This window comes from Natrix helvetica, assembly GCF_964273705.1.
Source record: "Natrix helvetica genome assembly, chromosome: 5".
NCBI lineage: Eukaryota > Metazoa > Chordata > Lepidosauria > Squamata > Natricidae > Natrix > Natrix helvetica.
The window spans coordinates 41,688,506-41,704,095 of NC_138551.1; the positions used below are offsets into that span (position 1 = coordinate 41,688,506).

At 39.1% G+C, this 15,590-nt stretch overlaps 1 protein-coding gene across 2 annotated transcripts in view; it reads right to left on the minus strand.

Moving 5' to 3' along the window:
• The window catches only part of PASK (PAS domain containing serine/threonine kinase), a 43,068-nt gene that overhangs the window by 12,609 nt on the left and 14,869 nt on the right, over positions 1 to 15,590 (minus strand). For both annotated transcript variants that reach the window (XM_081956580.1, XM_081956581.1), the window contains exons 7-12: positions 15,239 to 15,550; positions 14,281 to 14,431; positions 11,797 to 11,968; positions 8,361 to 9,517; positions 6,750 to 6,931; positions 728 to 895 (exon numbers count right to left, since the gene is read on the minus strand). In XM_081956580.1, the coding sequence (XP_081812706.1) occupies positions 728 to 895; positions 6,750 to 6,931; positions 8,361 to 9,517; positions 11,797 to 11,968; positions 14,281 to 14,431; positions 15,239 to 15,550 (2,142 nt within the window). The remainder of the gene's footprint in view (positions 1 to 727; positions 896 to 6,749; positions 6,932 to 8,360; positions 9,518 to 11,796; positions 11,969 to 14,280; positions 14,432 to 15,238; positions 15,551 to 15,590) is intronic.

Below are 15,590 nucleotides of genomic sequence, written 5' to 3' on the forward strand. Positions count from 1 at the left end.
TCAACTGAATTTGTTAAAAATACTTTGTTAAAAAGATAAGCAATGCAATCTGAGTAGGCATTTACTATTTCATTCATAAGTTAGATGTATTGAATATTTAGTTTTAAATCAGTGTTTCCTAATTTTGGCAGCTTCTTTGGTAGCCTTCAACGTGCAGAATCCCCTAGTCAACATGGCCATTGCTCAGAATTCTAGGAGTTGAAGTGCATATATTGCCAAAGTTGGGAAACAATGGTTTAAATCAATGTGAGATTCATCACCCGAGACAAGAACACCACAAAGGATATTTTTTTCTTCATTTTGAAAACAAAATATAGGTAGTTGTCGCTTACTAATCACTCATTCAGCAACCATTCAAAGTTACAACCAGATTTATGATCAGAGCAAGCAGGCACACAATGGGGAATGCATCAGCTGTGTCGAATGGACTCATGGCTTTTTATATATATTCCTCATTATATGCCTGCTTATTCTGCTCAAATTTCTTCTTCAATTATAATGCAACTGTGGGATGCTACAGAGGTAGCAAATGGTTATAACTTTGTCAGTTATTTTTTCAGCACTGTCATAACTTCAAATGGCCATTGAATAGAAGGTCAGTAAGTAAGGACTATCTGTATCTATCCAGAGTATAAAAGAAAAGTATTTCTTAATAATGCACAGCACACGTAAAATATAATGCATAATGGCAAGCTGCTAACACTAATATGACTAATAGTTTTTTTACCTCTTTCTCGTCCATTTTGCATTTTCCTGTCCAGACAAACCCAAAAGCTCCTTTTCCAATAAAAGTAAGAGTATCATATTTCTCTCCATAGTTTCCCTCACAAGCTTTCAGTCTTTCTAATTCTTCGGCTTTTCGTGAATTCTCAAATAAGGGCGTGGTTTTGATTAACTGCAGCAAAAAAAAAAATGGATTTACGTTAGTACAGTTTAGTGAATAATTACAACCAAAAGAAGATAAAAACAAGGAAAATGTAGGAAATATATTAAAAACAGGTAAATATTTCATCTGTAGCTCTCCTCAAATAGTTGTTTTTTGAGCTATTTCTCTATTTGAAATCACTAATTAATGTTGAAATAAATTCAATTATTACTCTAAAATCAAGAGGATGCTCCTGAAATTAGTCTAAAGCGGGGGCATCAATCTACTAAAGAATGTAGATACTATTTAAAACCATCAAAGATTAACCAAACTTGTTCCAGTTTTAACAAATGTACCGCATTTTTCAAAGTATAAGATGCACCTTTTTCCCTCAAGAGGCTGAAAATCTGGGTGCGTCTTATACACTGAATACAGTGTTCCAATATCTCAGGGGTTGCCACAAAGAAGAGGTAGTCAAACTATTCTCCAAGGTACCTGAGGGTAGAACAAGAAGCAATGGGTGGAAACTAATCAAGGAGAGAAGCAACTTAGAACTGAGGAGAAATTTCCTGACAGTTAGAATAATTAATCAGTGGAACAGCTTGCCTCCGGAAGTTGTGAATGCCCCAACACTAGAAGTCTTGTATTACAGCATTGTTTTGCCTCCCAAAACCCCACCTTCACCAAAATGGCCGTGCAGAGCCTTTAGGAGGCTTTCAGAGGCTCCTGGGGGCTGGGGAGGGCAGAAATGAGTGAAAAACAGGCCGTTTTTTGCTCAATTTTGACCCCCCCCAGCCCCCAGAACCACTCTACAAGCCTCCTAAAGGTTATTCTTGCCCTTTTTTGAAAAATAAAACGGGCCCATTTTTGCGAGAAACGGGCCATTTTGGGGAGGTGTGCAGAGTGCAAAAAAAAATTTTTTTAATTTGCCTCTTCAAAATCTTGGTGCATTTTATACTCCGGTGCGTCTTATACTCCGAAAAATCCGATACTTGTAACCAGGTACTTAGTAATCCTGAAAATGTGGCAGTTTCAGTTATTGTTAAAATGGCAACACCCTGTATCTGTCTAAATTATTATCCAATTCTGTCTGTTTTTGTTAGATTTCTTGCAAATTGTGCAGAACTGCCAAGAAATGCCTAGAATATTGATGAATGTTTTGAAAGGGTGAGTTGAGATTATTCTTCCATTGAGTTAAGAATTCCAGGTATACAACTCACTCACTGTGTGTTTGTGTGTGTGTGTGTGTGTACGTGTACACTAGACAGGGGTTCAGGGAGAGAGAATCAAAAATAGAGAAAAATCAATGCAAACATGGTATGTTACATAAATAATGGGAAGAGAGCTAATTCTGAATTCAGTAAGGCACTTCTGAGGGTTACAACGTTGGGAATCTGATGTGGTAAATATATATAACATTTCAGGAAGGTTAGACTGTCTGCATATACTGTGCAGAGCAGTATCTTTGCAAACAAACCAAAATATTATATAAATGCTCTGAGTTTTCCTCTCTTTTGTGTCCCTAAAATTTTCCCCCCAAAAGGAACTAAATTTAACGCCCCAAAAATCTATGCACAAGCAAATAGAAATGCACATGTCTGCTGCAAAAGGCAACTATTCTGAAACTTTTCAAAGAAGAAATTTTTGTTGTATTACTGTTTTAAGCAAAAATATCACCCCAGGACTGGTGGCCAGATCTCAAGGGACCATTGTTTTTTATAGTAATGATGGCACTGCTGCAGCCACTATAACAGCGATGGTGAACCTTTTTTGGCTCGCGTGCCACAAGGGGGAGGAGCGCAGGGGGGTCGTGCATTGCATTATGGGTGCGGCACACCCGCACACGACCCCCCTGCGCTCCACAAAGCGCGACCCCCCATTTTTACATGCTTTTTTCGCCCTCCCCAGGCTCCAGAGGCTTTATAGGAGCCTGGGGAGGGCGAAAAGAGCCTCCCCTGCCCCCCCCCAGGAGGCCCTCCGGGCTTCAGGGACCGTCCGGAGGCTTCCCTGAAGCCTTCGGAGCGCTCAAAAGGATCCTCCGAGCAAACCGGAAGTGACTTCCAGGTTGCTCGGAGGGTGGTTTTAAGCGCTCCGAAGGCGTCAGGGTAGCCTCCGGACGGTCCCTGAAGCCTTCAGAACGCTTAAAACCACCCTCCGAGCAAACCGGAAGTGACTTCCGGTTTGCTCGGAGGGTCGTTTTAAGCGCTCCGAAGATGTCAGGGAAGCCTCCGGACGGTCCCTGAAGCCTTCCGAACGCTTAAAACGACCCTCCGAGCAAACCGGAAGTGACTTCCGGTTTGCTCGGAGGGTCGTTTTAAGCGCTCCGAAGATGTCAGGGAAGCCTCCGGACGGTCCCTGAAGCCTTCCGAACGCTTAAAACGACCCTCCGAGCAAACCGGAAGTCCCTGAAGCCTCCGGAGGCCCTGTGGGAGGGCGGGGGAGGCTCTTTTCGCCCTCCCCAGGCTCCTATAAAGCCTCTGGAGCCAGGGGAGGGCGAAAAATGGCCTTTAAAAAGGTGAACCCTGACAAATGGCTCCGCGTCCCACAGGTTCGCCATCACTGCACTATAACATACTTCATTTATAGAATGACTGTTCTCATCTTGCTGAGATCTTGAGCAACTAATTGCAGAAACTTTAGGTTTTTTCAAACAATTTAATCCTCCCAACAAAATCTTGGGACCTGACTCTAATTAGAGGATTTTAACAGTTTAACAGATGTGAAAATTAATTGGATTATCAGTGAAGGACTAGGCAATCAATGTCACATTAAGCAGGGCATATTCCCTAGTTTCCACTGCCATCTGGTGGCCTGATTTTCATCTTTTCAGGCACTGTTTTTTGGCCCAAACTATAGAAGTTTGAATAGTTTGAGTTTTCACTATTGACAATACAAAAGTGCTTTGTGAACACTTCTCTGTTCACAAGCTCAAACATGGCACATTATCCATTAAAACAATGAATAAAGAAAAAAAAACTCTTTAAAAGAAAAAAATGTCAAGAGATTTTTACGAGCCATAAATTAAGAATTACAGAGTATACAGGGAGAAAATAAACACGACTTTGCAAGTAGTAACAACAACAACAACAAAGAGGGAGAAGTTAAATAATCTACTTTGGGAGGGAGTTTTTCTGTCAGGGAGTTTTTCAGCAAAAATCCTAGCATTAAAATGTAGCTACAAGACCCCTGCCCTTTCTAGGATATATAAATAATTTCATATTGGATGATTTAATTTAATCACACCTTGTAGGCTTCCTCAACGGTTTTATTCCTCCTTTCGGTTAAACAAGAATTCATTATAAAGAATGAGCATTCCCTTTTATTTTCTGCCTGACAAGATTTTTTTGGTTAGAAACAATAATTTCGTCATTAAATTTTCTAAACACAAGTCTAATCTCCCTGCCAAAATCAGCAGATATGGAGAATGGTGTTACCTCAGAGGTTCCCAATCTTTTTCGGTTTGCGGCTCCCATAACACTTCGGATTTTTTCCGCGGCTCCCTTAATAGGTACATCCGATTATTTTTAATTTTTGACTTTTTAAGGATTTGGAAATCTACTTTTTAGTTCGTTAAGGTTAGGTTAATTGAAAAATAAATTAAACACGAGCTTTAAATTCACAATTTATTGAACATCGTTTAATGATTTAAAATTATTAATGGGATGGATGGGCTTGTTGTTCGCTGCACAACTTCTCAAATCTTGGATCAGAAAAATAGCTTTTGAAAAGTAACTTAACCACCACACTAGCCCAGTGGTGGGCAACCTTTTTTTTCAACTGAGCCAAATCTCGCCAAAACCACGATTGAAATTTATTTGGAGAGCCGCTCTTGCTTAGCAACCAAAATTTTGGGCTCAATTGTGGTCATATGTTGTTTTTCTTTCTTTCTTTCATCTCTCTCCCCCACTTTCTTTCTTTTTTTCTTTTTCTTTCTCTCTCTCTCTCTGGCTCTTTGTCTCTCTCTCCCTCCCTCCCTCTCTGTCTCCCTCTGTCATTTTCTCTGGGTGTCTATCTGTCTCTCTCTCTGTATCTCTGTCTCTCTCTCCTCCTTCCCCCATCTCTGTCACTCTGTGTGTGTGTGTGTGTGTGTGTCTGTCTCTCCCTCTGTCTCTCTCCCCTCCCTTCCTCTCTCTCTGTCACTCTGTGTATGTGGGTGTGTCTGTCTCTCACTCATTCACTTAATCACTCACTCTGTGTGTGTCTCTCTCTGTCTGTCTATCTTTCTCTCCCTCCCTCCCCCTCTGTGTGTGTGTGTGTGTGTGTTTGTGTGTGTGTGTCTGTCTGTCAGTCTCTCTCTGATTCCCTCTCTCACTCCCTCTCTCTGTTCCTCTCTCTGTCTGTCTCACTCACACACACACACACTGTGGTCACCACAGTGTGTGTGTGTGTGAGTGAGACAGACAGAGAGAGGAACAGAGAGAGGGAGTGAGAGAGGGAATCAGAGAGAGACTGACAGAGACGAATCAGAGACGTACTTTTAGCTACCTGGCAGCGGCGTTTTGCCTTGGGGGGCTCCTCAGAACTTCCCAAGACTTCGGAGGGAAGTTTACAGCCCTCCCTCGGAACGCTTCGGAGGGAAGCTTCTGCAAAGGCGAGTGGCAACAAGTCTCCCAGGCTTTAATTTGCCGAGCTGTGCGCACGCGCCTGTTTTCCACGGCGTGGAACAGCGGCGAGATTCTGCGCGGCAAGCGATGATTCCAGGGGCCATCTGGGAAGATGAGGAACGCGAGGGGGACCCTGCCCCCCCACTGATGCCCCCCGGAATCATCGCTCGCCGCCCAGAATCTCGCCGCTGCTCCACACCGTGGAAAACAGGCGCGCGCGTACAGCTCGGCAAATTTCAGCCTGGGAGACTTGTCATGCCCGGGCTTTTGCAGAAGCTTCCCTCCAAAGCCCGAGAGGGACGTCAGCGTTAGACCCAGCAGGCGCAGGTATTAATTGAATATTTCGCGGCGCCCTTATGACGATAGCGCGGCTCCCCAGGGAGCCGCGGCGCACACTTTGGGAATCACTGTGTTACCTTACAATTCATGTCTCAAGAGGGAGCAAATATATGTGTCACATGTATTTTGCATCATTCATTGGAGGGTTGGAGCAGTTCCCCTATGAAGGTGTTCTGCAGTAATTTGGTTTTATTTAGCTTTAAAAAGGGAGGAAAGAGAATTTTAATGGTATTTATAAAACCCTGTACAGCACTAGCGTTGTAGAGACTTTTTCTCATTCTTAAAATATCAGAATATAAAGACATTAATTAAAATTAAATTCAGAGACATTTAGGACCAGCAAACGGAGATATTTAAATATTTATTTATTCTGTAAAGTAGGGTTGAGAGAATGACTGGCCTACTCATCTATTGAATTTTCTTAGTTACGTCTTCTTTTGAACTTAGGTTTTTCCAGTCACAGTTCAAAAACCTTACCCACTACATTTTAATTTTAAAAAATCCTAAAACCACTGTGTGCAGTTAAACTGTGGAATTTGTTTTCAGCAGTTGTAATGCAAGCCAATTTGGATGGTTTTAAAAAAGTTATGAACAAGTTTATAGAAGATCAGGCTGTCAGTGGTTATTAAAGTTAATTATTTATTACTGACTAAATCATAGGCAGCATGTTTTAAATACTGGTTGTTAGTAAGTGGCAATGTGAGGGAGCTATTATCCTTTGGTCTAGTAAAGTCAGTTGATCACATTAATATCAGTAACACTCTAACAGCTACTGTTCGCTCACAGGAATTATTGTATCCCTGTAGACCAGTGTTTCTCAACCTCAACAACTTTAAGATGTGTGGATTTCAACTCCCAGACCTCCAGAGTGAGCAGGGTTGGCTGGGCTAATGCTAAGAACTACTGCAATAGCTAATGTATATAGAAATCAATATACTTACTTCTGCCAAATTAACAGCTGAGATTTCATCTAATGTTTGGCAGGAACTGGCCAAGCTAGAAAGAAGTAATTGTGTCTTTGCTGCTGCTTGTTTCTGGCTTTGGAAAAGGTCTCTCATAACCCAAATACAAAAAAGAGCAGCAGGATCATGCAATTCCACACGTTTCACTTCAAAGAGTATGCCTGCAAAATAATTAACCAAGATAAAAACTCATAAAACATATACAATGAGATAGAGAAAAGAAGTACAACACTTATCCGAGAGTGAGTTTCTAAAGCCTCTTCGTATATTGTGGATTTTAATATTGCAGAAGTGGTGGGTTGCAGGCGGTGCGCCCCAGTACAGGCATACCGGGGCCTACCAGAGCACCGGGTACTGTTCCGGTACAGTGCTCTGGAGGGCCCACCTGCCCGCCCGAGCTCCTTACCTGTATTTGAGCTCTTTGGTGCTTCCGCGCATAACACAGAGCGCACAGCGCCTGCACAACACTCCGCCCAGAAGCTGGAGCATCGCAGAGGCGTTGCAAGAGGTAAGGATGCTGCGTGCGCTGCAAGCGTGTGCATGCACGCTGCGCACGTTTATGTGGTGGACGCCGGGCCCCGTTGCACTGTACCAGTTGCAATGGGATCCGGAACCCACCACTGTATTGCAGCTAAACTTTTCAGAAATATATAAACACAACCAACATGGGATAATGTAAGAACAAATTGAACAGTGAAATAAAAGCATTATTACTATTTTTTTTCACTAGAGAAAAATTGAATATTTCCTGTGGAATTTTAAATAGAAACATCTGCTGCTACTTAGAACTGAACTGTCTTCTGAGTAGGAAGCAAGTGCCTTCACCACTAGGCCACTACGCAGCTCAAATCCATACTTAACAATATAATTCTAATATTCATGACAAAACAGCATGGTTTTGGTCAGCCTTTCTGAATATTGCATGTTCTAGAGTTGCTGGTACAGTAACTGCCAAAATTCTCAATCAATGCGTATTGGAAATTACTGGTAGGAAAAGCTAAGATTGACTTATAAAACACCTTGAGATGTATTCAATGCTGTGAGTCAAGACCTTTAATTACTAACCAACCCAAAACTTTGGAAGTATAAATTTGTTTGATAAAAAATAAGGAAAGTTTGGAAGAGTTGGCCAATTCTTCCAAAAGCTTTCTCCAACATTCCCCCCAGAAATTTAGATTGTTCCCCTAGGATCTTGGTTTTTTTTTTCAAAAAACTATAAAGTCCTGACATGCATTAGCACTTGATATGTTATTTTATTCCAACCAACAAAAGAAAATCTATAGCCAAATTGTTAACTGCGGATTTTAGATTATATCTATCTATGGATTGTCCTTAATCCAGCTGCAGTATCTAGTTAGTATGATACTCAAGAAAATGCCATGATTGGTCTATAAGGAGCAAGGAATACTATCAATCAAGAGAAATTATCAAAATCAGATTAACATTTAGTTTGGTTAGATTGTGTGTTCATAAATTTTCTTTGGTATTCAATATTCATCCCTTCCATAATAAACTCCCATTGCCTGTAGCTTTCTAAATGATGTTTATTAAAGATCAGAGGGAGAGCAGTAAAAATTGCTTCCAACTTACTGAGTCGTGAACCATCTCGGTGGTAGCAGTTACCAGCATAGCTGCCTTCTAATATTTCAGTGTTCAAAACAGTTGTTGGAGATAGCATCTTTTCTAGTTTTACAGGCGTTGATGCTACCTGTACCATATGCTGCTGCTTTAATGTCAGGAAGTCTTCTTGAGACTCAACATTACTTTTTAGTGAATTAATTTCTAGATCATCCCTTATAGTTGGTACAGCACTTTCAAGTTCTGAAGTACAAAGTATAGAGAAATCACTGTCAAAGTACTCAGAAGGCTTATTAGCAAACAAGTTCTTTTGACTGGCTGATGGAGAGATACCACTCAACGAAAACTCCAACCGATCACTTGTAATATTATTTGTCTGATCCAGGGACTGGAAAAGATCTTTTGCATCTAAGAAGGAAAGTTTTATTGGTCCAGAGGCAGCACAGGAGTCAGATTTCACTTCTTCATTAATCCCCAGGTTCATCAGTCCACAGCAAACAGAATGGTTATTACCCACATCCTCACTTCCCATAACCATAGAGGCATCATAAACCTGTGATGATCCTCCATGTATAGGAAGACTACTGCTCTTTTTTGCAGGAAGAAAAACTGACGAATCAATAGTTGAACTTTCTATGGAATTATTCTCAAATGTTAAGCTGTTGGTTCTATTCATTAGAGTTCTGGGTGGAACTTCATGACTTTGCCTTGGGTTAGATGCTATATCATCATTTGGCTCATCCAGTGTTGGAGTTCCAAATGACCCATGCACAGCTTCACATGGCACATTTGCCTCAAGTTGTAATTCAGCTTTTAATACATTTTTATCAAATGCCTCACTGCCCAGGAGAGAATGTTTCCTTCCTCTTCTTATTGTGGAAGGCTTGTACTTCATAATATCTTGTGGTGAAGTAGAATCGTGTATATTCAAATTGTCATTTACTTCCTGAATTAGGTCATAAGTACTTCTGGAAAGGCAATTATTTAGTTTACTTTTATCATCTAATACATTTGATTCTGAATGATTCTGTTTTAAAGAATGTAGTTCGTTCATCTGATGGATAGCAGATTTTCCAATCTCTTTTTCAGAACCATCTTCATAATATAGATTCTCAGAAGATATAGCTTCATTAGTAGCTAGCACATTATGGCTAGGTATGTGGTTTCCACTGCAAAAAAGAAGATTTATTTTGTTATATTGAAGAACCCAGTATCTTTCTCATCCTGTTCTCCAGTCACCCACAATTTATTTGTATTCCTTCTTTAGAATGCAAGGACTTGCATTAATAAAACTATTCGCATAGCACAGTCTGAAGAAGCTACTTGGATAAGCAGTGAAATGTTCTAAACCAAAAAAAAAAAAGGAAGTCCAGTTGCCATGACTCAACTTCCAAACAACTCTTCTTGGATGACTGAGAATCTTCACTGATATATTCACATAGCCAATTAAATAAAATAATGACACTGAAAACAGTGCCATGATTGTTGAAAGCCAACCTGACTTTACTAAAAAGAGATCTTGCAAACAGATTTTGTCTCCTTTGATAAAATAACTACTCTAGTGACAAGAAGAATGCTATAGATGTAATTTACTTTGATTTCAGCAAAGATTTTGAAATGATTCTGTAAACTATTAAAGTATAATTCGTATGGCACTATAATAAGTTTAGCTAATTGTACTCAGAAAGACAGCAGTAATAGCTCAACACTGTATTCGAAGTAGGAACCAATAGCTGTTCAGGGAGATCTGTTTTAGGACCAGTATTACTCAACGTTTTTATTAATGATCTAGAAAATAGGATTGATAAGTTTATTATCAAATTGGGAGATCTGGCCAACACAGAATTAGCAAAAATCATATCTCAGATAACGTGGCACGTTCAATATGCCAGCAAATTTGGAAAACTCAACAATGAATGACCACCACAGTATTGGGGGGAAAAGGCAGTTTACATTCCAATCCCAAAGAAGGGCCAAAGAATGTTCAAACTCCCCTACAATTGTGCTCATTTCACACACTAGCAAGGTCATGTTTAAGATTGTACAAGCTAGGCTTCAGCAGTATATAGACCGAGAACTACCAGAAATACAAGCTGGGTTTTGAAGAGGAAGAAGAACTAGAGATAAAAATACCAACATTATCTGGATTATGGAGAAAGTAAGGGAGTTCCAGAAAAACATCTGCTTCTCCTTCACTGACTACACTAAAGCATTTGATTGTGTGGATCACAAAAAGCTTTGGCAAGTTCTTAAAGAGATGGGAGTACCAGACTACCTTACCTGTCTCCTCAGAATCTCTATGCAGGTCAAGAACAATTAGAACTGGACATGGAACAACGGATTGGTTCAAAATAGGGAAAGGAGTACGATAAGGGTGTATATTGTATCACTGCTTATTTAAATTATATGCAGAATACATTGTGCAAAATGCTGTGCTAGATGAATCACAAGCCAGAATTAAGATTGTGGAAGAAATATCAACGACCTCAGATATGCAGACAATACCAGTCTAATGGCAAAAAGTGAAAAGAAGAGAAACCAAAGAGCCTCAGGGTAACTGCAGCCATGAAATTAAAAGATGCTTGCTCCTCAGAAGGAAAGCTATGGCAGACAGCATATTAAAAGCAGAGACATCACCTTGCTGACAAGGGTCCTATAGTCAAAGCTATGGTTTTCCCAGTAATACAGTATGGCTGTGAGAGTTGGACCATAAGAAAGGCTGAGTGTTGAAGAACTGATGCTTTCAAATTGTGGCATTGGAGAAGACTCTTGAGAGTCCGTTGGTCTGCAAGGAAATCATATCAGTCAATCCTAAAGGAAATCAACCATGACTGTTCTTTGGAAGGACAGATACAGAAGCTGAAATACTTTTGTCAACCAAATGAGAATTGCAATAGCACTTAGACTTACATATTGCTTTACAGCCCTCTCTAAGAGGTTTATATATTGCCCCCAACAATCTGGGTCCTCATTTTACCGATCTCAGAAGGATGGAAGGCTGAGTCAACCTTCAGCTGGTGAGAATCGAACTGCCAAACTGCTGGCAGTCGGCAATCAGCAGAATTAGCCTGCAATATTGCATTCTAACCACTGCGCTTTTGATTGGAAAAGACCCTGACGTTGGGAAAGATGGAAGGCAAAAGGAGAAGGGGATGGCAAAAGATGAGATGGCTAGATAGTGTCAATGACACATTGAACATGAATTTGGGCAAAGTCCAGGAGACAGTGAAAGATAAAAGGGCCTGGTGTGCTATGGTCCATGGAGTCACAACGAGTCAAACATGACTTAGCCCCTGAACAACAACCATTGCTACTAGACAGTTTTTCTGTAATATTAAACTCATTATCTATATTATTTAAAGAGACTAAATATCCCACTCTTCCATCCCATGACATAACTTTTCCAGCAGTGGTAACAGTAAAACAGACTTGTGCATTTGAAACCTACCAAATTAGAGATGAAGATACCACTACAGGAGACAGTAGAGCACAGGACACATTTCCCAAACTTTTCGGCTGGATTTCCTTTTTAGGTGTAAGCTTAGCTCCATTCCTTCCTAATTCCTGATGTTCCTTCAGATCTGGCGAATCCATGTCCTCAACAAAGAATGAGCTGGTGACTGCATCAGAAGAAAACAGCATGGGCAACAATCCTTTTAGCAAGATATGCCCCAAGAGGCTCTAATGCCACTTTAGACGTGAAATGAGGCTACATGTCTCTTGATAGCATTTTTATACCATATAGAAGATATCGTTTTTTTAAACAATCAAACATGTATAATTATAACCTTGCAAAACTGGCAGATACAACATCTACATCTCTACCATTGATGCACCCCTAAAATACATATATTATAACTAGCTAGTTGCAGATGTGTGCTTTTATTTTATTTTATTTTATTTTAAACAAAATTTTATTGGTTTTTTAAAAAAATAAACAAGGAAAGGGGTAGTGGAATAAGTTACAAATTTTGGCAGTTACAATATGCAGGAGGTGGTCCCTCCCCCCGTACTCATACATTTCATTTATTAATACATTAGATTATTACAAATTGATGGTATTTTGTCAGCATATAAACTTTTATCTTCAAATAATTTCAATCACTTTACATCAAACAGATTTTCTTGTTCATTTTTGTGATCTGAGTTTTCTCGATGTTGCCCCTTCTCCCCCTGCCAGCAGAGCTCCGGCCCCTCCCGTGTCTTGTGTATGTGGTGTAGTATACAGATGTGTGCTTTTAATTGAATACATACAAGCACACACGTGCACACACACACACACACATAATAGTAAATCCAAGAAAAAATAAATAATGCATTAATTAATAGATGCAAGGAACACTATTGTTTTCACTGACTCAATAAGAATATGAAACCTGCTGAAAATAAATTAAAGGATGAGAAATGCAAATTACTGTATATCAGTAAAAAAAACCTAGCTTGGATGCCTTTGAAACTTTTCTTGGGAGAAGTTGCTTGGCTGATGAATGTTAACATTTTTAATAGAAACAGTGCTTCTTTCTTTGCTTTCTTTCCCATCCCATCCCATTTAGCTTTTCCTTCCCTTGTTTGGAATTTTCCCCTTTTATATTATTGCTGAGAAAGAAGATATTTGTCAGTGACAGTAGTTAATCATTAGAAAGCAAACTAATTTTATCCTCATTTAGGAAGATTTCCAAGAATTACCAAAAAAAACCAAAAAAACCAACAACAAACAACTCTGTTGATAGTGGCAAACACCTAAGTATTTATAATGCAATTTAAATTTGGGAAAGAAGTTTGAAAGCATTACATGCATTCCAACTTGGGTAAATAATTTCCGAATAAAATCTTATGTTTTAGGCCAAATTAGCTTTGTTATTTTTTATTTATCTTATTTATTTTGATATATTATAATTAATATACAAAATTAATTAATTAAATAAAATAGTATAACATTATTTAATATATTTATTATTTAAAACTTATTTCAATTTAATAAAGATTAGCGGAGTCAACATTAGAAATGTTGCAGCTATATAGTAGATTTATTTTTGTTTGCATTACAGGTAAAATCCTGAAAACTAGTAAATATAAAACCCACCTTACTTGTCACCTTTTTTTAATTTTGAGCCTACATATACAATTCCCAGAAATCTCCCACTTAATTCTCTGCAACCTGGTTCCATTGGGAATGTGAATTTAAATTATCTCCTTCTTTGTCCAGGTAGTCATTGACTTACAACCACAATTGAGCCTAAAATTTCTGTTGCTAAGCAAAAAAGGTAAGTGAATTTTGACCCATTCTAAAATGTTTCTTGCCACAGTTGTTAAGTGAATTGCTGCAGTTGTTAAGTTAGTAACATGATTGTTAACTTCCCCATTGACTTTGCATGTCAGAAGGTTGCAAAAAGTGATAACATGACCCCAGGACACAGCAACAGTCATAAACACATGCCAGTTGCCAAGCATCTGAATTTTGATTATATGACCATGGAGATGTTACAATGGCTATGTGAAAAACTGTCATATGTCATTTTTTTTCAGTGCCATTGCAACTTGAAATGGTGACCAAACTAATAATTGGAAGTCAAGGTCTGCCTGTAATCTATATAATAATGCTGAATCCTGTACTTTTATTCAGCATTGTCTTTTAATGCAGCTAGAGCTCACTGACAATCACCTTGCACTATATACTACAAAGATATACTCGGATTCTAATAGTGATGACAGTTCCCAATATCAAGGGTGCAATTACAAGTTAGTCTCCATAAAAAAAATCTTTTTATAAATGGATTTGCCTCAAACAAAATAAAAACTAGAGCCTAGACCTTGCTATGTTCCGAATACAGTATGTTAACACCCCATAATTATAAAATCAGATACCGAACACAATCTATTAAAAACAAAACATTATTTCAGGTGAACAATATTATCTGTGGATAAAACATACCTTTCCCAATAGCACAACCATCCTTCTGCATTCCTTCAGAGGAATTTGTATTTTCTGCATTCACGTAGCTTTCTCTAGATTGTGGAAGTTGCAAAGAAGAATCAGTCTTATCCATGTTCTTGTAAAATCCAGGAATCAAGAAAGTGATATTCTATAATAGAAAATGAGAAATTATAGAATTCATCCCTTTCCTCTTATTCTGTGGCAATTAATAGAAACCAATTCTTTTTTTTTAAAGACGAACATAGGGATTACTATTGTAAAATGCAACTTGCTGCTGGAAATTTATAAGTGAACTTTTTCCATCCTTTAATGATGAAATGAAAAAAAAATCTGGTAGTTTAATTAATAATATCCTGGTATCAAGATCAGTCCTTCCCAATCTTGAACACCCAGATCTTGTCTACCTATGACTCATCATCTCTGGCCATGATTGTAATCAAAAATTTGGGTGGTCAAAAATGCACTGCTCTAGATCAGCACTCCCCAACTTTTTGGACACCAAAGATTGGTTTCGTGGAAGCCAATTTTTGCATGGACCTGGGAGATGGTTTTGGTTTGCTCACTCGCTCACTTGCTGCTCAATTGGTTTTGTGGGAGATAATTTCCCCATGGACTTGGGGGGGGCATGGTTTCCGTTTCACTCCTCGCCCACCGCTCATCCCCGGTTCCTAATATGCCATGCATCAGTACCAGTCGGTGGCCAGGGGGTTGGGACCTCTGCTTTTAAAGGCTGTCAAAATCCCCAACAATTTGCAGTTTTCCCAATTTGATGGCCCTCAAATGAATTGGATTCTAATTTGTAGAAATTCCAAACAGCATGGGATTAGACAATGGATAATATGAAAGACTTGAAATCTGGTAGTTGAAACTAAATACATTTTTGAGAGAGGACATCATTCTAGGAAAGATTGCACTGTACAAAAACTTTTTCTTTAGAGAATTAAAAGATTTTTACCTTGCCTAATAGTTCTTTCTTCTCATAACCAAATAGCATTAGGGAAAACGTATTGTTAATTCCATAAATTGTACCATCTGCCTGAATGGTTACCAATCCGCTGATAGTGGTGAACACCCAGATGGTAGCAGAGAAGCAACAATCTATTGGTAAAGGGGTGCTATTTTCCAAAGTTTCAACATCCATAGCTGGTGGAGGGTCATCTGATACTGAAATAACTTCATCAACAAGGGGATTTACTTTGAGTTTCAAGCTGAGAGGGAATGTTGTACCTTCCCTCGCTCGGCCAACAGATCTCTGAATTTTGATATTCTGAAAGAAGAAAGGTATAATCACACAATAACGCAAATCT